The 21112-nt window shown below is 41.4% G+C and overlaps 1 protein-coding gene across 9 annotated transcripts in view; it reads right to left on the bottom strand.

Annotated features, from left to right (window-relative positions):
• Positions 1 to 10482: 10482 nt before the first annotated feature.
• Positions 10483 to 21112, bottom strand: part of KLF12 (Kruppel-like factor 12) — a 262674-nt gene continuing 252044 nt past the window's right edge. For all 9 annotated transcript variants that reach the window (XM_003640556.6, XM_040706699.2, XM_046902092.1 and 6 more), the window contains one exon: positions 10483 to 19662. In XM_003640556.6, coding sequence (XP_003640604.1) covers positions 19481 to 19662 — 182 coding nt within the window. In that variant the 3' untranslated portion in view covers positions 10483 to 19480. The remainder of the gene's footprint in view (positions 19663 to 21112) is intronic.

Here is a 21112-nt window from a genome sequence, read left to right as displayed (position 1 = left end):
TGCTTGGCAGAGGTGAGTTTCTGGGTATCAAGAAATTCAAGTCACATCACAGCACACATCCATAAAACACTGGTCTCCAAACTAAATCCTTTAAACACTCTCTGAAAAACAGGGTCCTCAGTGCTGCCTTCCACACCACCATTGCTAAGTAGACCTATGTCCCATGACCTTAAAATCTGAAACATTAACTCTTTAACTCCCAGTGCACTACATGATGTTTTGATGTGGAATACTGATAACCAAAAATCATAAAACTATGATAATCTCTTAATCTCTTTTTAGGTAGTTTAACAGGTTTCACTGCTAAATTTCTCCTCACCCATTTCTGGCACCCAGCTCTTTCTTTTCTCCAATGAAATTCCACCTCGATGCCTTAAGGTGGCACATATGGAATCTCATACCACAGCACCAGTGCGAAGCTGAAGATTCCAGAATTTGCTTCAGGAACTGCATGCAGCTCCTGGACAATGATTAGAAAATCTTTTCTGTAATTGAGTACATTACGATATCAATTATCAGCTTGGTTCAAAATGTCAGATATCATTAGCAAAATGATTTTAAAAATCTTCATGTTAGTGTTCCAACTTTAGATTTGGCTTAAAAATAATAATATTGTAAAAATGTGTTCCTTCTCTTTGCTTTCTCCGTTCTTGTATAATTCCAACTTTAAATTTTCTCTGCTGCTCTGAGTATAAGCTCTTGCCTCTGTTTAAGACTGAGTCTAACAATGTCATGTGACTCTGGCAGCTGTGGCTTTGAAAGAAGGCCAAAATTTCTGCCATTTAACGTGCAAAAAGTAGGTGTTATTCAAGCGCCACGTACAAAATACACTGCCTTATCTTGACAATGAATATGTATATGCCATCAGCAGTGCTTGGCTTCCTTATGCCAATGGGGTAGTTTGGTTAACAGTACTGGATCTCATATCATTTACCTGAAAGCTTTCAAACCTCCTGCTTGTGTAAAGTACCTGACATGCCAACCTACAGCTCAAACCAGATTGTACCTGTTTTAAGCACTCTGCATGGATTTCTATCCAATTTCTACCAATTTGAGGCTTGCTGGGACCTGTCAGCATTTTCACTTTGTTCTTGGCTGGCAAAGTATTGATAGGACATTTGTAAATGTTGCCAGATGAATTGGTGGCAAGGGTTTGGTACATAATTCAAGAACTTCAGGTTTTCACATGCTCTGAAGCAGCAGCCAGCCTTCGAGCCAAGATTTAATATCATTAGTGTATTAATATATGTCAGCAGTTGAGTCCATTTTTTGTACCACATTTCACAGAAAATCTCCTACCAACGGCAACTGATCAAAGATGACAAGCTCTCTTTTGGCTATCTCCTGTAATACAGGCTACCTAACTCCTCTGTTCCTTCCCAGAATGGAAACTGCGGCGTTTGGTGAAATAATGGAGCTTCTGTTTCTCCGCTGCTGTCAGAAATGGAAATTCAGCACAATCTTTTCATCAGCTTGAAATGCCACATCAGATTAAAAGCCCTGATGCCAAGTGGAGGGCATCTGATACATTGCCTTGAGCTGTGCTTCTTAATGCTTTTCAGTCCACCACTTTGTAAAAGCACCTCCACCTTCGTGTTACTCCCCTCATTAGAGCAGTGCAAACGTGAACGAATTAACAGAGGTTAAGATCTTCTGGAAATAGCTTTGCTTGAGCAATCTCAAGTCTGCTATAGGGCTGCCAGGGCAAAAGGGTCACCTCAAGGAGGGAAGCACTCCAGCAGGGATGTAAACTGGAACTCATTGGTGCATGCAGCATGCTCCATGGCCACATAAATCAGACATCGAGACCTCTGTATGGGAGAGCGAGCAGTGTTCAGTTTGGTTCCTACTACCCCTGGTTGCCGGAGTTGGGTATTTGAATGGGGGAGAGTGGTCATACCAGATCCATTTGGTGCACCAGCCAGGCTAATTAACACTCCATGAGCTGTAGAAGCAGCCAGGAAGCACCAGAGAGCAGTGCATATGAATCACTGATCTCTTGATCTTAGACTTCTCAAAAGTTGCGACAATGAAGCTGGGTGTGAGTAACATGCCCATTGTGGCCAATTGTTGTCCAAGGAAGCCACTGCCATCCTGCTTAGACACCATCTCATTATGAAATCTTTACATTTCACACACACGTGGAGTGCATGCTATGAAGTGCTGTCATAATGAAATAATGGAGAATCAAATGGAAAAATGTGTGTTTGAGCACTGAAAGCTAGACTTGTAGACCACAGAACAGACTTCACAAGTAGAGGTCAAGGTGGCACCAATTAGGACAAGATTATATTTAATGGAGAGTCACCTGGATTGAATTAAGCGTATTTTCTTGGACATAGCAGGCTGGAATCAGGATAAACAAACTGCTCTAGAATTCCTAGGTGACCTTCCAATAATTATGACCAAATTTGAGTTTCTAGTCTTCTCAGGCCCCAAATTATCTTTTATATAAGAATGCACATTGCTACTCGGGAGGTCTGTTTGTTGTGATGAACAGAGCATAAAACAAATCTCTCACACACAGTACTGCAGGTGGAGGCTGCAAAGCAGTTTCTCCAACCAAAAGAGCTAATGGGCCTCCAGTGTAAAACACATTTTTGTAACTCTTTTTCTTCGGACTTTCTTCTTTGTTGTGAGAAATGCAATGCCAAAAGAACTTAACTGCTCTGTTTTCCAGTGCATAAACTGCTGATAAGTCACTGGTGTTGTAGTTAAGCATACATGTCCACCAGAGTAAAAGCTCATGCTACAATTAAGCGCTGGGGCCACTGCTTTTATTTTTGTCACAAATTCTATTGTTGTATATCTGAAATATGAAACTGTACCTCTTCATGGGAATACAGAATAAACCGTGATGCAGATACTGCTCAGCCTTGCAGGTTCAATCTGTGGCATCTTTGCCCCTTGTGTAGAGAGAATGTCTATGAGAGGAAGAGGTCATAGAATTAGGTTGAATCTAATCCAATTTTTTTGCAAGTCTTGCACTGTATAAGCTACTCGTTCACATTAAGAGGAACATTGGTCAACGGGTTTTCACCACAAAAGAGTTTCTTTTGAAAAATACATTTGTGGAATGAGCTCTGCTTATCCATCCAGGGCATTTCAATGCATATTTAGTAAACCCGTGAACGTTTTCAGATCCCAAATGAGCCTGCATCAATTCTTTGGACCCTATGAATTTTCACAGCTTCTTAGTGAATACACACGTATCAACTTCCCCCATTTCTGCTGACAGTAAAATAAAAAAAAAGCTTGGTATTTTTAATCAGATGCACAGTGCGCTTCCTTAAAGTTGACTTGAAGTGTCTGAGATGTATGGTCTAACTTAAAACCAGACTGACACATAGTCTCCTCTGCTCCCTCAATAAAAAATAACAAACAGTTAGCCAAATTAGAACAAATCCAATCAACCAAAGAAAAAAAAGCCACCACACCATTCTTTGTTGACATTTGTCAAGTCATTTCATGCAGACTTTTCAAGAGTTAGCCAAGCTCCCAAATTCTAGAGAAACTTAAAACACCTGCCATAAACAGGAATGAGTATCAATACCAGTATTTCACACTGACTTGAATCTTCAAGCCTGTGACTCATGATCTTGCCTGCCAAGATTAGAAATACTGCTTTTACACTACAAAAGGATGGGAAGACCTAGATATCCACATGGGATGCAAAACGCTTGCTTTTTTTTTTTGTAACAGCTAGATATAAACTTGCTACAATTAACGCTTCAGATAAAATTACACACTTTTTCAGATTTGTCTCTCTGCATTTGTTTAATTTGAATCATGGAGCCAGAAAACCACATTTCAGAAGAGGAGAAATACACACCGGAGTCAATAATTCCTACAAAGCTTGTAAAGGCATTTCTGTAAACCTTCATGTAGCACGTACAAATGAAGGTGTGAAGAAGCACAAATGCCTACGTTTGGCATCATCTGATTCAGTGGTTCACAACCTAATTCTATTTGCGTCTCAGCACTGCCATGATCCTCTTTCCTCTAACCCTGACTCATAGGATTGCTACCTAATCATACTTCACTCTCATCCCAGCTTCAGGGTTATTGATACTACTTTATATCCCTTCAGCCCTTTTCCTGTCATCCCGTCTCCCTCCTATCTTAGTTCTTGGTTCGTGCTAAAGATGCTTTACCACTTCTCCATTCTGCTGTTACCTCTTTCTTCTCCCCCAGATGCTTATTCTCCTGTCCCACCCTGTGCCAGGCAGGAGCTGACGGTGACAACCCCAAATAGACCCATCTGAAAGCGTGACATTGTGCCTGAACAAAGGCCAGAGCACTTGTCAGCTTGGCTAACAAGCAGTGGGAGCCTTGCTTCCCCAGGCAGGAACCAGAGACTTGCATTATCCGGTTGTGCTGTTTGTGGTTGTGAGTAATGCGGCTGTTTGCAAAATGATGCTGAGAAACCCTGAGTTCTGCATCCTGTGCTCTTCCTATGTGTAAAAGCACCAAGTAGTATATTATTATCGTCACAACTAAATATATTACATGACAATGATTAAGTACTTCCCATTCAGGTCCTTTGTGAACTAAGGTGTCGGTGCCTCATGCAGATGCCCCTGGAGTCAGCATGGTACGTGTACTGCTAAGACACATGGCATAGGTTACACTGGAGAAACAAGATACATTTGATGGCCTTTGGCTTTGGCATGAAGTCAGACAAACAACTCTAAATCCAGTACGTTAAGTCATTGGATGTTGAGGAAAAATAAATAAATAAAATCAAACTCCAAAGTAGATTTGGGGCAAGGGTTAGCCTTCAGTCACCACTGACAAGGGATTCCCTAAAGACATCAGGAACACTCCTTTTCTGTGCAAGTGGCAGAGCACTGGCGCAAGCTGTCCAGAGGGGCTGTGAAATCTCCTCCTTGGAGATCTTCAAGCACTGCCTGGACATGGGCCTGGGCACCCTGCTCTGGGTGGCCCTGCTGGAGCAGGGGCTGGGCTAGGTGGACCCAGAGGTCTCTTCCAACTTCAGCCACGCTGTCATTGTGCAATTGTGTGGTAAGTCTGATTGCAGAAGTCGGGAGGAAGGGTTAGTTCCCTCTCTTGTCTGCTCCAGGCTTCCCCAGTGGGCTCTCTTTCCAGGAAAGCATGATCCTGGCCCCTGTAGAGCCCTTCCAGATGAGACGGCTCATGCAGAGAAGCACTTCTGGTAGAACATGGAGCTTGGCTCTTCCATCACCCACCCACGTTATCCCTGCAGGCACCCCTCATGTCCTGGTGCCACACCTTATAACACACACAGCCTTCCTTCTCCTGCAGCTGGAAATCCAGGACCCCAGTGGCCCACAGCAGAGCCCCGCCTCTGTCCCAGACCCCCTGAGAACAGGAAAACACGCAGAAAATAATCATTACCTCCTTGACTATGACAGTACTACATAGCAAGTGGGGCTCTTCTGGATCCTGGATGAGGAAACTCCTGCTTCAATCTGCTCTAATGGGGGCTGGCAGCAAGCATATGAATATGAGTCAGCCTTCATGTCATGCCTTTGGGAACAGGGATGGCACCCCAGCCCTGCTGCACTGAAGGGTGCAGTCTTTCAATCTATGAGCAGCAGCCTAAATCAGAAATGGAATAAGAAATATTTTGAGCCCCAAAGCCTCCATAAAGTTTAGGGGTACATGGCTATCAAAGCGAATCAAACTGAAACTGATGGTCCCAAAGGGTCACATTAGTTTTTCCCACAAAAAGAAACCCACAAATGTATCACTTCTGTCCCACACTTGGCAAGTTACTCATTTATTTTAATTTGCAGTAACCAAGACTGAGTTACATTCATCTTCCCAGCTGCTGTTAGTGATGAAAGCCCGAGGAATAAGCCTTTTCTGCTGTTGATGTACTGTGTGCCAAACCTTGTCTTGAGCCCCTGGCTCCTGCTGTACTTTTCTTGTGTCTGTACTGCTGCTTTGTGATAAACGAAACTTGCAGAAGCACACGTACTGTGGTACAGGAACAAGCATCTCGTCTGGGAGTGGTCAGTGCCGGAGGCTAAAAACTCGTGTTGTGTGTTCATCTGCAAAGCCTCATGTAATAACCAAGCAAAGTTATTATAACTGAAGCAAGGGTGCTGAGGCTTTGATTATAGATGTCAAACAAAATGGGAAACAAAGCAGCTCCAAGGAAGGAGAATGGCCTGGGCTCTGTGTTCTCCTCCCTCCGCTTGTCACGATGAACTGCTTTTCTTTCTCTGTTTTATTTGCTCTAAAGCCTCTACAGCATTCCCTTCTTGGCATGCCTGTAGCATCCGAGAAAGCTCAGAGTTTACTCTCAGCTAAGCTGAAAAGCCCCAGCTGGTACACATGAGCCGTTGTAAATAAATAAATATACAGAACCAAAAGCCTTGCAGAAATGCTGACTTTTCCCTGATTTTTTGGGGAACACACCCCATAAACAGATTGCATACGTCACCATCCAACTCAAACAGCCGTGTTGCCAGTTTGTATGTGCAGAGATCAATTTCACATTGGATAATTACAGGCTTGCTGCTACCACAATAGCTGAAGCTCCTTACTCCTCTTTGGTGGGAGAAACCCTGTTTCGTACCCCTGTTGTCTCCCTCATCCTCCTCTGCTCATAGCATGTGTGATGGTGGCAGCACTGTGTGGATAACACTAGGCTGTCCTGGTGGCCTGGGGACCCTCCTCAGGTGGCCAGGCAGTCCCGTCAGATGGACTTAGTAGTTCAGGCTCAGGCTGGGTTCATGGTAACTGCACGGAAAATGACAGTTTGGGTCTGGAGACTGCCTTCAGGGCACTTCTTGAAAAATCAGCTCAGCTGTAGTGTTAGGCATAAGAAGAGGCTGGGCATTCATGTCTTCTTCTTGGCCTTTTGGATCTAATATCTTAAAGATCTCCAAAATGGCTCCGTGGGTTTGACATCAGCGTGATCACCTAACTCCAAAGATACTGTCATTAATTCTCCTTGTGCTTAAGAGATATGTGCTCGTTGAGGTGACTAAAACACTCAGTACCTATATGCTTGGGCATGACTGTATGCTTGTGCATGTATGTGTGAACCTACGTATGAATATTTATATTTGCATGCCTGTATGTGCTACCAGCCAGATCTCTGATGTCAGCGTGGGCACTGCCTGTACTTAAGGACAAATGGGAATTACAGGAGCTCCATGTGCTGGATAAAGCTGTGGAGCAGTGGCAGATAGTGTTCTGCAGCAGCCAGCTCTCCCATTGGGTGGCTCTGACATACTTCCACCAGACTTTGGAGCCAGAATCTGTACTCCAGGACATCTGCTGCTGTTCTTGCCTTGGCCACACAGAGTCTGGCTCCATCTCAATGGGGCAATGGAGCAGTTTTGGAGCACTCTTCTCCCAAACTTGCTGGTTCCTCAGATATGGCAGTGCATGGTTGTACCTGTCATCAAAGGCTGGATTCATCTCTGTTAAAATGAAACCATGTGGCATGGAAGAGTGACCACGTCAGCACTTGTGGAAAGGGTTATGAAGCTGCTAGAGCTGCTAATTCTCTTGCTCTCACTCCATATTCAGAGCTGGTAGCAGTGTCAGAGTTCCCTGTTTGTGGTGCTGCCTATCTTACACTGTGCGTGTCACATTTATGATCCCATTGGTCACAGGAGGGGGAAATTTAGTAACTCCTTACAGACTGCATATCAGCGTTCCTTGACGACATGGCATGAGTAAGAAACACAGAGGGGAGCCCATAATAAATGTTACAAGGGGAAATACCTTCGGCTGATAAGGAGCTGAGCGGATGACAAATCACAAAAGCCTCCAGTGAACCCCACAGGAGCAGATAACCTTGAGACGTACCTGTATATAAAGATTAAACAGCAACCTGAGCTTGGTGGAGATTTATAGAGCTTTGCGAGTGTCTTGGTTTCAGTGTTTGCTTTTGCAGTCATTTCTGGGCTTTATTGTTAGTTTCTGTCTGTTAATATTCAGTACGGCCCCAGAAATACATGCGAAGAGAAGTCACCCCAGAAAAAAAAATAAAATCATTGGAGACACTTTACAAGGAAATTTTATAGATCAATATCCCCAGTGAATGAGAAAGATAACCAGGAAAGGGTACGGTGCATCTGTGAGAGAGGTTGTGCAAAGATATAAACAAAAACACAAGGGATAAAATATATTGACATATTTGAGCTTACTGGCTAAATCTGGTTATTCATTCCTCTGTAAGTGGCAGCCCCAGTTATTACGGGCTATATATTTTTGCTAAGACAAATATGTGAGGCAGTAAATGCCTTCGTTAGTATGCTCCAACAGGAAGGGTAGTGGCTACTGCTGCTATTCAGGGCCTCTCAGAGAAAATACCCCCGAGTGAAAAAAAAAAAATAAAAAATGTGGCCAGCTACAGACTGGGTTGAAACCTCAGTGAGGGAAAAAGTTCTGCCTAATGGCTGAAGCAGGCAGGTAGAGATGTGAAGTGGTTCGTAGTGTTCTGAACATCAGGAAGCACTTCTGCACTGTGCGGGGGACTCAGCACTGGCACACGCTGCCCTGAGAGGCTGTGGGTTCTCCTCCTTGGTGATCTTCTGCCTGCACACAGACACGGGCACCCCACTCGAGGTGGCTCTGCTGGAGCCAGGCTGGGCCAGGTGGGCCCAGAGGTCCTTTCCATCCTCGGCCATTTTTCAGTTCTGTGGTTCTGTTGTTTCTTACCCAACTACTGAGTCACCCCAGCTTTGTTGATCTTAGGTCTTCGCGTGTAGAAAGGTTGCAACTTTGTCCAGTTTGCAAGGATGGGAGGGTTGATAAGGGACATGATTCCACAGCATGTGCCACAACCATTGTGCTGAAGAGATTGTTTTTGTCCAAGAGCAGTCTGCCTCACAAGGGTGGCTCTTCTTTGGAAAGGGCAAAATTCCCACCGACCGCCCAAATTTGGCTCCCATAGCCTCACCCTTTCAACTTGCAGCCAAAACCTAATGCCTCTGGATCACAGTGCAGCAGGCTGGAGTACAGCAAACAGGTTTTTCAGCCAAACCTCCTATATTAGTGTGCTTCCCTGTTGCAGGTTGATGAGGAGGAATGCCATCATAAACGCGTAGGTGAAAGTCTGCATTGTCAGAGCTGCGTTCAGGAGGCGGGTGGGTTCTCAAGGTTCAAGGATGCTGCTGTTGTGATCATTTCCACACATAGAGAGAGATCCCTACTTATCTGATGCAGCAGCTCAGTGTGCAAAGCTGAAGGTGGTTAGCAGCAGCCACTCCTCGTCCCGCATCACAGAGAGCTGAGTATGTTGCATATGGTGCACAAAAAACACACACCGACTTTTCACTCCAAATGGACCGTTCAATAACAAAAAAGGGGGGGGAGGAGGGATTAGCTGACAATTGAGTTGTTGCTTGTGCAAGTGGAAGAAATAACTTTTCAGGAACAGACCACGGGTCAGGGCAGTGGACGGTGTGGGCGTTCATTGGAGACGTCAGACTAAACAGGCAGTGATGTGCTTTACACTTATGACACTGTGGGGAGAAAAACGATATTAAGCACGGTCAGGACACTGAGGAAGAACAAACAACACATTGTGTGGAGAGCAGAAGTACCTTGGAGGGACTAGCAGGACGAGCTGATGTTCATATTCAGACATCCAAGACCTGTTCTAGCAGGGTTCTGGTTTAGACACATCTCTTGTTAAGGCTCAGAGGTCTCCAAATCTCTTTGTTTACCTGTTTTTCTGCCTATAACGATGTAACACTGAGGCTTTTATTAGATAAATTATCATACTGGTTAAAAGCAAATAACTGGTGTTGCAAGGGAAACCCCATTTGAGGAGATTTAAGAAGTTTCACCACTGAGTGAGCTCACAGCCTCTGGCTTGATCTCCACAGTTGTCCTTAACACTGGCTCAAACAAAAAGGAAACTTCTTTGTGGAACAGACATGAGGGAGAAGCCCATGGGTCTCAAAATGTCCCTAGAAGCAATCACAAATACCACCCAACTTCATCCAAGTACAAAACTGAACGTTCCAGCTCACCAAAGCCCTCCTCCAACAGCTGTTCCTTCACTTGACATGCACACAATGAGCAAATCCCCTCTCAGCGGCGTGGGCATCTTAAGAACTTTATAGATTAATTGCATCCCTACGAATGGGGGATGAAGAGAGAAAAAAAGAAAACAGGCAGACACAGAATTCCATTTTAAAATACATAATGAAGTCAGATTATATAGTAATGCAAAATATTTTTATATCATCCCAGGACATTTTTGTTTATACTGCTGAGTGCTATTTTATTTGTTCCAGCCTTGCCACAGATGCGCAAACACTGAGAAAGGAGAAAGAATGTGCACTCTATATGATGGCTTTTAAAAAATCAGAAAAGCAAGTAAAATCCATTTCTTAAGAAAACATTCCATTTAAAAAATCACTATATGTTTATAGAAAAGATTTTTTTTTAACAAAGGTTTAATTTAAAAAGTTAATAACTGGGTATTCCAGAAGGCTTGAGTCATTCACAGTAATAATTAGGGGGTTTGTTCCATACAAAATGCTTTATTTAACCTTCATGCCTCCATTCAGATAATTATACAAATGCATACATTTAAAGGTTTAAACTCTATTTCAATTCACAGCTCAATTCATAGGAAAGTTGAATACAGAAAAGCAATGCACCAACAAAATATGTCTGAGACACCATTAAAAACGATAACACTTGTTCATTTAAATCTTTGAGAATAGACTGGAATAATCATCCTCTGACAGAATTTCATTAGGGGATTCCCTTTACATTATTATAGGGCAAAAAAATCACCATTTTACAGGAAGAGGAAAAAAAGCTCTGAGTATATTTACAATACATACACTATACATAAATACAAGAACAACACTTACATAATATTAATAAACTTATAACATAGGTGTTGCCTAAACACTACATACTATATAAATGTAGAGGAAACTATTGGGAAATTAGGTCTTCAGATAATTACTTTTATTATTTTTGAAGAAAAGAAATTTTTGCATTTAAAATCTTTTGAAAAGAAGGCAAAAGAAAAGACTTAAGAAACTACGACGTTTGCTTGCTAGCACGGCTGTTTTTATTCCTTTGAAGTATAGGACTTCTATTGACGACACTATTATCTCTATGGGGTTACTGATAATGACCCTCCCTTTGCATCTTATTGCAGGAAAAGAATGAGGTGCTGAACACACTAATTCCATTGTTGTGAAGCTTCGGTCCCAAATTAATCACTTTAAAAACTAAGGGATGTTTTTGTATTTTTACACAGGAGGATCAAATGAACGCTCATCGGAATATACAATTTTAGCAACCTGATTAGTAAAGAAGAGTTTGGGGCCAAATGCAACTCCATTCTTAGGATTTCATTCAACTAACGCCATAGGGGAATTTGCTTCATCCATAAATGACTTGGCCAAGAATGGTATTTTTCATTATTCTGCCGTTTCTTCCTAAACACAGCTGAAAGAACTTTGCAAATTAATGGTATTTTTGACCCCACATGTTGATAGCAGTGTCCAAATCTCTCTTTCATTTGAAGCGTATGCATGTGTGTGTCTATGTGTGTGGGTTGAAGGGTTTAAGGCTGGCGGTGCGTGAAACTTAAGTCATTCATTCCTATCTCTGTGTATATTCCATTGTACGTGCAATGGGATATTATAACTTCTTAGCGACAGAAAGCAGGTCAAGGGAGCACACTGTGTAGGTGTAAAATGGAGGACTTATATTGCAAAGGAGGCAATATATAGGACTATAGGGAAAAAATAAACTTTTTTTGCCTCTTTTTTTTAATGACAAGATGTAAATCTAGCAGTGAAAAACACTGGAATCAGAAAACCAGAGACAAGAACATCAACTCCGAATTTTGAAGAAGTTTAGTTCTCCTGCAAAGATTATGGGTCAGACTGCCTTTCCACAGCTCTTTACATCTAGAAAGATGGGAACAAGGAGAAAGACAGCATCCAAACCAATGTCTGCATTTCATGGTTCATGTTTATGACAACCCATCAAAGCCATCACCAACTAGAGTGTGTCTCCTGGCTGACAATGAGTTTTCCAAATGCATCCAGGTGCATGAACCAGGTTTAGGAAGTCAAAGTATGAATCTCCACTCACATTCTCTTTTATAAAAAGTGAGAGCACCCTGAAAATGAGCTGGGGGAAGTGTGACTTATAAGTCACCCAGATGGCCAAGAGGATCCCAAATAACTTGTACTGTTCTTATTTTCCTAACAGCTAAAACTTGCATTCAGTTTTGGTAGTCCAGAGGACTGAATGGTTGTTTACTGGATAGTCTACAAATCGCTTCAAAAGCAGCTCAGTTAATTTCATCATTTGAAATCAGTAAGCACAAGGTGCCGGCAAGTCAATAAAAGAAAAGCAAACCTCTTACTCGTTTTTCAGAAAGACACAAAAAAACCTGAGTCATTTCATGACATAGAAGTCTTGGTGCCCTTTCCCACGCAAGAACCAACACAAGTAGTGCTGGAGTCAACTCAACACTGTGGGTTTCTATGGGTGCCTCCTTGGAACACTGTTGCTTCAGAGCAGTGAACTGAGACCTCCTCTCTAACAGTAGCTCAGGTATAAGAAACTCACGTTTCTTTTCTCCTGACACATTCTCTGGTGCTCTCCTAACATTTCCAGCATGAAATGAGATCTTTTATGTGCTTAATATTTGGAAGTTCAGTTCAGGATGGCAGAATTAAGTGTATGCATGTTCTGATGGGATTATCTCCACTGATGTCTAACAGGTATAAGCTGTTACTAAACTAGTGGTCATCACATGATTAACCTCCATGCACTGGAGTCATAGTTTTCACATGTAGGTTCACATGCTTTTACTTTGCACCTCCACTTTCTTCTGCATTGACTGTCTTTGCGCACACACAATCCTGCCTTGGTGAATAAAAACATGTTCTCTCACTCGAACAGTAATCCACTGATGGGAGCATAGCCCTGCATGGATAAATGCTGGATACAAGCTTAGAGAATGGAAAGCAATCTTTCTTGGCATTAGGAGAACCAGTTACATTTTGATCTCCAATAAATTCATTTTTAGAAGCAAAAGTATGAGGGATGGCATTACGCTGCTATTTTAAGAACCCATTAGCAACAGTTAATCTTTTTTTTTTTTCTTTTTGACAGAAACCTACCAGATTAAAAATAATTGAAGAACAGAGTGTAAGAGACGCAGTTGGTCATTTTCTAGTGAGATCCACCAGCCCATTGATGCAATTGTTTAGGCCACTTGATATTAAAAAAAAAAAACCCTTTCTACATTCTAAGAATATCAGCTTCTTGTTTGTAACTCAAATAGTATCTAAACTGATAGCCCCCACTTTTTTTTCCCCACTTATTTCTCCCCAAAATAATGATTTTAAAAAGGGATATATTTCGACCTCTCCAATTTGAAGATGATATTAAGTATTAGTATTACAAAAAAGAATAGAAAAGAGAAATACAGTGAATTTTTCAAGAGAATCTGCTCTGAGGTATAACCTAAAGAAACTCCATTACTGCTGTTGTGGTTATTTTACTACAGAATACCATGGATATATGGGCAAATCAGACGTAAATTAGTAAGCAACATCACAAAACACAGTGATCTCCATTTACACCTACTTGGAATCCATATGGATATGAGAAATTTGTAAACGAGGATCCATTTTCATCTTACATATCTGACAGACATTATTTGAGGAACTAACTAAAACTCCTAACAAAATACGTCAACATGAAAATACAAATGGCACTTTGTGTTTGCTTCTGTGCTGCATTATTGTTCTCAGAGTTTAATTTTATTTTCATCTTATTGTTGACAGAATCCCGTAAGTTATTGCTGTGTAAAAGTATAGGAACATCCCATCAGTTCTAATAACAGGCACTTTCAGTTTCTGTTTCATCTTTTAAAATGGATTTTAGACTACCGTGCTGGAGTATATGAGCATTCTAAATGTCACAACTGTCCCGCTACCATTGGATTGTTGACATACTACTGTACCTCGAAGACTGAACACCCCTGGAATCAGCAAAGAGCAGCTGCCTATTTTAGCTCTGCAACCTTTTTTTTCGAGACACAATGTAGTCAGGGAAATACAAGTACAAATAAAATCAAATAAAATCAGAGAGCTTGCTGTTACTGTATCTGCAGTTCACTGTAAATTGCCAGAAGGAAAACAAAACCAAACCAAACCTTTTCGTATGGTTTTCATTTTCATTGAGCGTTTTTTTTTTCCCTTTATTCAGTCAAAGGCATTCTGAATGTTGACTTATTTGATGCTGAAGGACTCAGTATGACTTCATTATATCACACGCTATCTGCAAAACAGCAAAGAAGTGGCTACTCCATTTTGCAGAGAAAACGTGTTCTGCGAAAACAGAATAATTTACTTCTCAGCATTTTGTGTGTAAGCTTTGCAAAGCATTATCTAACAATTCTTTTTTCTTTATGAAAACAGAAGGATTTTTAAAAACGTACTTCATTTAACCTATTTACACCCCATGAAAAACCGTGAGTTTGAAAATACTTCTCCACTATCACATATATTACAGAATATTTAAACTGTTACAAGTATAGTAAAATACTTTCAATGCATTTCCATTTCTAAAGATGCAGTATCCTTATAGCTACTTGTTTTTTTCTACTAAAACTGGCTTTGCTGCTGCAGTTGATCAGAAATCAAGCATTTTTAAGGTACCAACAGGTATGACTTCATAAGCATATTACACAGCAACTGTAATGCTATCATGAAACTGTGAAAATATAACAATCATCTTTAAATCTGTGTGCTTCTCCAGTTATAAATCACAGGCAAAAGCATAATACAGTAATACGAGCTGGTTTCTTAAGGTAGCACTTCCTTTCATTTCCAATTTATTTCCAATTCTTCATCTTCTGCTTTGTTTTTACAAATGTGTTTGTTTTTATCTGCTGCTGGGAGGAGGGATGTAGAAGTGCTGGCATTTATAGGCATGGGTGTTTGGGTGAGCATGTAGCAGGGCAGATTTACTTTAGACACATCTGCTGTGGAAGATGTGGTTTCTCACACTGACCTTTCCAAACCAATGTTCAAACGAAAAAATAAGCAGGGTATTAATGGTGAATCTTACTCTGATTTGAGGTACCCACCTTCAATAAAGGAGAAAGAGATTTTTTCCATTAAACATCATTTATTATCAGAAGATAAATTTATAAATGGTAACTAGAATACATTTTCAATGTGGCTAATGGAAAACGAGATTTATGATCACTGCTATTCCATTATTAAAGGAGAGAAAGGTTGTCCAGCTATTTGTCCATGCTCTGCACTGTAAGTTTATCCCAAACATCAACATCACTGATGTCATTTTTAACACTGTTAATTTTGTTATACATCACTCCAGCAAATAATCATATATACAAGTCAGTCTAAATCTATTTCATTAATTGTGTAAGCACGATAGAGAATAAGGAATACTGCATCTTCATCCCCAGTATAAACTGCCGTTGCAATGAGCCAATTTAACAGTGCTGAATAAAACAGATGCTCAAAAAATAATGGTGATTTAAAATGTAAAAAGTTCTGTATCAAAGTTGTTTGCTCATTATGTTTTCATGTAATGCTGGCTACTGAGATTTCCTGACAAATCCAATGAATCCTTTTGAAAACATTTGAAATCTGACACTTCATGGCAGAGTTCCCCATGTAAGCCATAATGCTCACAGTGGGTATTACCCATCCTTTATTCACACTGAAAAGCATAAATCTCTGTCTGAAAGGACGGGGACACTGTATATTTGTATTTCCCAACCTCTCAGTTAATTAAGATGGACTTACTGTGCTGTGCCAAGACAAGATCTGGTATTTCTGCATGCCACATGTGATGTCAGCCTTCACTGTGGTTATGCAATGCCACGGTACTGTGGTGGGTTATTGTAATTTTTGAGGAAACCACTGTGGAGCAGCTGCCTTTGGTCTTTGCACAAGCACAGGAACTTGGGGAAACACAGGTGGAAGAGCACCCTGAGATCCTGGGGGACATCCACTCCACGTCCCAACACTCTCCTTCCACAAAGTAATCTCTCTTAAAATACTCCCGAAGAGGAAAACAAAATCAAAAAATATTCTCACAGACCATTTGGGGCCAAAGCCTGACGGCTTTGAACGAATGAGAAATTTACCAAGGATCATACTGCCTACTTGAGACCCAGTGGTAGATGACTGCTGGTTGTGTAAGCTGTCGAGAGGTAACAGCAGCATAAAAAGCTCTCATGTGTCTGCTGGAAAGGCCGAGCATACATTTCCTGCTGCTAAGTAAGAACATTTAGGGTACAACTCTCAATCTTTTGGCTTCATTCTGTTCTCATTGACACGTTCTGTGTCTACTTCCCTTGATGCGAGTGCTGCTTTACCCCTTTATCAACCTGGGGTTCTTTGAATAAAACCAGACCCACTTTCTGCTGCAGAGCTTCGTACGTATAAAGTAGCCAGCTGAAAGACAAAGGGTTCACAAAGAGTGATTTCTGCCCTGGGAAATGAGCTTCCTACGGGACCTCTGTGCAGTCAGCACAGGACAATTCAAAGCTGCATACTGAAATTTAAAGCCTCTCAATTGCTCTCGGAGGCTTTTTCTTCCAATTCACTACACAGAAGCCTGAAGAAGACATTGGTCCCTCTGAGTTATATTCAGCCCTTGTGAACAACATCAGAGAAGATTTCTAATTGTTTCTCTTGAATGCTAACAGAACGTCCTTACTTGTTGCTGGTCAAATAAACTTCATTTTCTATGGGGGAAAAATAAAATCACAGATTCTGCTGCTATTTAGGTAATTAGTAGGTAAAACATTCTTGGGTGGCAAAAAATTTTTATAAATTGACTTTTACCTGACCTGACTTCTTTCGCAAAACACTGAAATTGACTGATCCACTTAAAGGGAATGACCTTAAAGTACACAAAAGACAGACCGCAGATGCAATCCATGAACCACCTCAGGCACAACACTGACTACCATTTCTGAAAATGAAAGAAGTAATGCTGTTGGCAAAAACCCAATTGTGTTGCTCCACAATGGCTTATGGGCTATCAAGAAGCCCTGATCTGTTTCAGCCATTTTAAACTGCATCAACACTTGGCACTGCTGCTTAATGCCCAGCTCTGAGTTGGATGCTTAAATGCTGCAAACTTTCATGGAAGCTGATCACCAGTGCAGACAGTGGGAATGGGAGAGACATTTTTCCCACCATCATAGAATCAGAGAATCCTTAGAGTTGGAAGGGTCCTCTGGAGGCCATCTAGTCCAACTCTCCTACAGTGAACAGGGACACCACAGATAGACCAGGTTGCCCAGGGCCTTATATAGCCTTGCCTTGAAAGTCTCCAGGGATGGGGCATCAACCTGTGGCTGCTAATAATTTGTCTGCAGTTTCTACGTTGACTGCTCACCACAGGAGAAGTTGAAAAGTAACAGTACTGAAGCTCTTCTTTTAGGGGACTGACAGATTATCCGGTATCAGGGAACATTAACAATGTATTTAAAGACAGTCAAACTCTGGAGCCTCTAAGCGCTGTTATGATGTGTTATCCCAGTCTTATTAATCCTCAATTAACTGCAATTACTTTCAGTGTGTGTAAGGGTTCTCTGTTCTTCTTCTTCTTAAAGATTATCTTGACTTCAGAACCCGTTCCCAACATTACAACTAATACTTCAGGAATCAGAACTGAATTCAGACTGATCTAACCTTTGCAAATGAACAAGTGGCATCACGAGTTTAATCTGTGCAATTCCTGGAACCAAATATTTGTAATTAAATGCATTGCAAAAGACCTTTATGTATACATCTTTTATCTCAAAGCTATAAAAATCTCAACACTTAAAAAATCTTGCCAAGCCTTCTCTTTCTCTCATTTAGCTGAATAGGCAGATCCTTGTGAAGAAGGAAAACAGAAAAACGCTATTCTGTTTTCACGAACAACTGATGACTAAGAGTTTCTCTCTCTCCTACATAATTTAATTAATACAAATTGATTCACAATTATAGGGCTGTATGGGAATGATCAAGAGTTTCCTTTTATTTAATCTGAAAAGACTTGGATTGAAAATCCCAGCAGAGGCAGCCACTGATACCCATATAAAGGAGCATTTGTATAATAACAGACAGCTGGCAATGTCTTGTTATTCCCTAACTCCCAGGGAGAAACCTAATGTCTTGCAGAGCACCACTGCAGAACCATTTCTTCTTCCTACTTACAGTTCATCCACTGACTCCTCAACACTCAGCTCTTTCCTTTATATGTTTGGCTTTGCAGACACAAGTAAGCATTATGTTTAAGGAAATGAAAGTACTTAATTGTGGTAACTAGCAGGTCAGTGAAACCATCAGGAAGATTAACTTAAATTATCTTACGTGCAATTTCTGCATACCTCCCTTCTGTTGGTGTGGAGTAAATTATTGTCTCGAGAGCCATTTTACTCATTATTGCTTTTTCTCTGCAAAGAGACGCAGCTGTTTCTTCTCTATTTTGCACTGTTGGTACATTCAATTCCATTTCATGGATGGCTACAGCACTAACCTTGGTACCAGAAAGTATAAGATCTGACTATTTCCTCGTATTCAAACACTGGTCATGGGGAAGAGGATACCTGCATGAAAGAAAACTGCGCTTTGAGAACAGGGTAGTAGTTTTCAGATTGGCTTTCTCTATACAAATCAAAAAATGGTTCTAAATAAGTCCATGGTAAAATACAGATACTTGATGCTGTACTTGCAGCAGAAATGCTGCTGCCCCCTTTTTTTTTTTTTTTTTTATTTTACAGACTTCAACAACAAGGACAAAAGAAAAGAAAGGAAAGAAAGGGATAAAAGAAAAGGGTTAAATGGCTGGTGTCTTCTAGGGCATAATGACAACTTGCGGTACAACATTAAAATGCCACCATTGTTATTGCAAAGTCAGCTCAAGCAACCCTTCATCTCTGATGTTGGGACCTCTCCAGCAGGATCTTCTCGCCTACTCCCATGCAGCTTGTTTGTAGCACAGCTCAGGCGTGATGCTGACACTGGCCATGTGGTATTCAAAACAAGGGAAAAAAAATGGGATAACAAAGGTCTACCGTTCTCGCTCTCATCATCATCATTGGTTTGTGGCATCTAATCCTCCAATCAGCAGTGATTTTTCAGGAACAAAATGTCCAACGGCTGAAAAAACATACAAGCTATAAACATTTTTTTTCTCAAAGGATGCAGCATGTAAAATAATGCCCATTCCTGTAGCATTTCAACTGCTATTTCCCAGGCGATTGTGATGACACTTTTGGGGGGTAACCATGCTGAGGGGCAGATGGGGCTAGCTTCAGATGGCGAGGAGAAGAGTGGCACTTCTTTTCCTGCTTTTTTTTGTTATTATTTTTTGTTACAGGCAGCAGAGACAGCCCTGCCTGCTAACACTGTAGAAGGGGATTCAGCCCTGCTGAATTCACTCCGGGTAGTTAAGAGACCCAGCTCTTAAGCTCGGCTGGAATAGGTAGCGTTTCTCAAACCAGCATGTGCCTGCGGCGGTGGAGCGCCAAGTGATCTGAGCGGGAAAAGCTGCGGTCACAGTCTGCACACTTGAATGGCTTCACTCCTGTGTGCTTGCGGTAATGCCTCGTCAGTTCGTCGGAGCGAGCAAACTTCCAGGTGCAGCCTTCCCAGGTACATTTGTAGGGTTTTTCTCCTGGGAGAGACAAAAGAAAGAGAGAGGGGGGTGGGAAACAGGTGGTGACTTTTCCCTCATTGCTCTTAATCCTCACAACCCCCTCCATAGGCTTCCTATGAACACCCACTGCCTAGGGGTTTCTTTAGGCCAAATTACACAATTACTATGTACCGAATCTGCTGAATATAAGGAAAGGGCCTTGAGATTTATCATTCCTATGGCATTCACATGACTAAGAAAATCAACAGGATTAAGGCACCGGTATAGATCCTACCTTGAAGGAGTGATGTGGGGATTAACGTAAGGACAAAGGGCTGTATAATTATTCTCATGATTACTGTACAAGTTTGCTAGCCTTATCCCATCAGGCTACACCTTCTGCCAAAACGGACAGCCTGCCCTATTTTTCAGCAAGTTATCAAAGGGTTCCACAGACTTCCAATTATTTTTAGGAAGTTTATGAAGGTTTCTAATGATTTGGATAAACAACACTGCAGGCCATTTCTTAGCAAGCTGATAAAAATGACTGATCATTTCCCAAGGAAACATAAAAATTCAATCAGTAAGTGTTCTCTTTATTTACTGCTCTCACTCACTTTCGGTAAAATTAATTTTGTGTGCAAGATGTTACCAGGAATGGCGTATCGTTTTTAAAAGTACTCAGCCGCAGGACTCGCACAAAGTTGTTGATAAGATCCAATTTACTTCAATGAGATCAGACTTGGGCTAAGAGCAGATTTTTGGAAAATCCCACCCTTTGCTCTTTATTTGAAGTTAAGCGTCACGTTCTGCCTCAGCTTCTGTCTGTGGTGCACAATGCCACAGGAAAAGATTAATATGGCTGATCCAGACTTTGTGTTTTGATGAAGGAAACTGTTATAAAATCCCATTTTTGTCATCTTTGAACGCTTTTCTTGTTTGGGATTTTTATCACTGCTCATTACTGTCTACAAGTTAAATGCTCTTGGGAGTTACCTTTGTCCCACAGTTGAGCATGCTTCAAAACTGAGGAGGAGAAGCTGTGTGAGGTCCACATGTGTGTTCCCTTGGTGTGTCAAAAGTGATTTCTTACCTCCCCTTCCTACACCAGCTAACCACAAGCAGGACAACATAAGAGCATCTCCGCAACAACTGCTTCCTTCGTCAGACACAATCATTCCTAAGTTATTTATTATTGTTTATGAATCATAAGCAGCTTGCAAGATGCTATTTCAATTTTACAAACCAGTGATGCAACACTTGCTCTGTCGTAGGCAGCAGCTCCCTCCAAGCATTTCTGAAAGTCAATAAATGTTTTGCTGAGAGCCCACAGTTTCAAAATCACTGCAAAGTTCAAACAGGTCTGAGAAGCCCAGCTGAAATGGACGTTGCTGCCTTTGTCAGGAAGTCAGATGCTGCGCAGGCCTTGGCCACCCGTATGGTTGTCAGCAGCACTTGAGCTCACTGGGGTGGTACCTTCTGGGCTCCA

The sequence above is a fragment of the Gallus gallus genome, chromosome 1 (assembly GCF_016699485.2).
Source record: "Gallus gallus isolate bGalGal1 chromosome 1, bGalGal1.mat.broiler.GRCg7b, whole genome shotgun sequence".
Taxonomy (NCBI): domain Eukaryota; kingdom Metazoa; phylum Chordata; class Aves; order Galliformes; family Phasianidae; genus Gallus; species Gallus gallus.
This window is presented reverse-complemented; position numbering and strand designations above follow the sequence as displayed.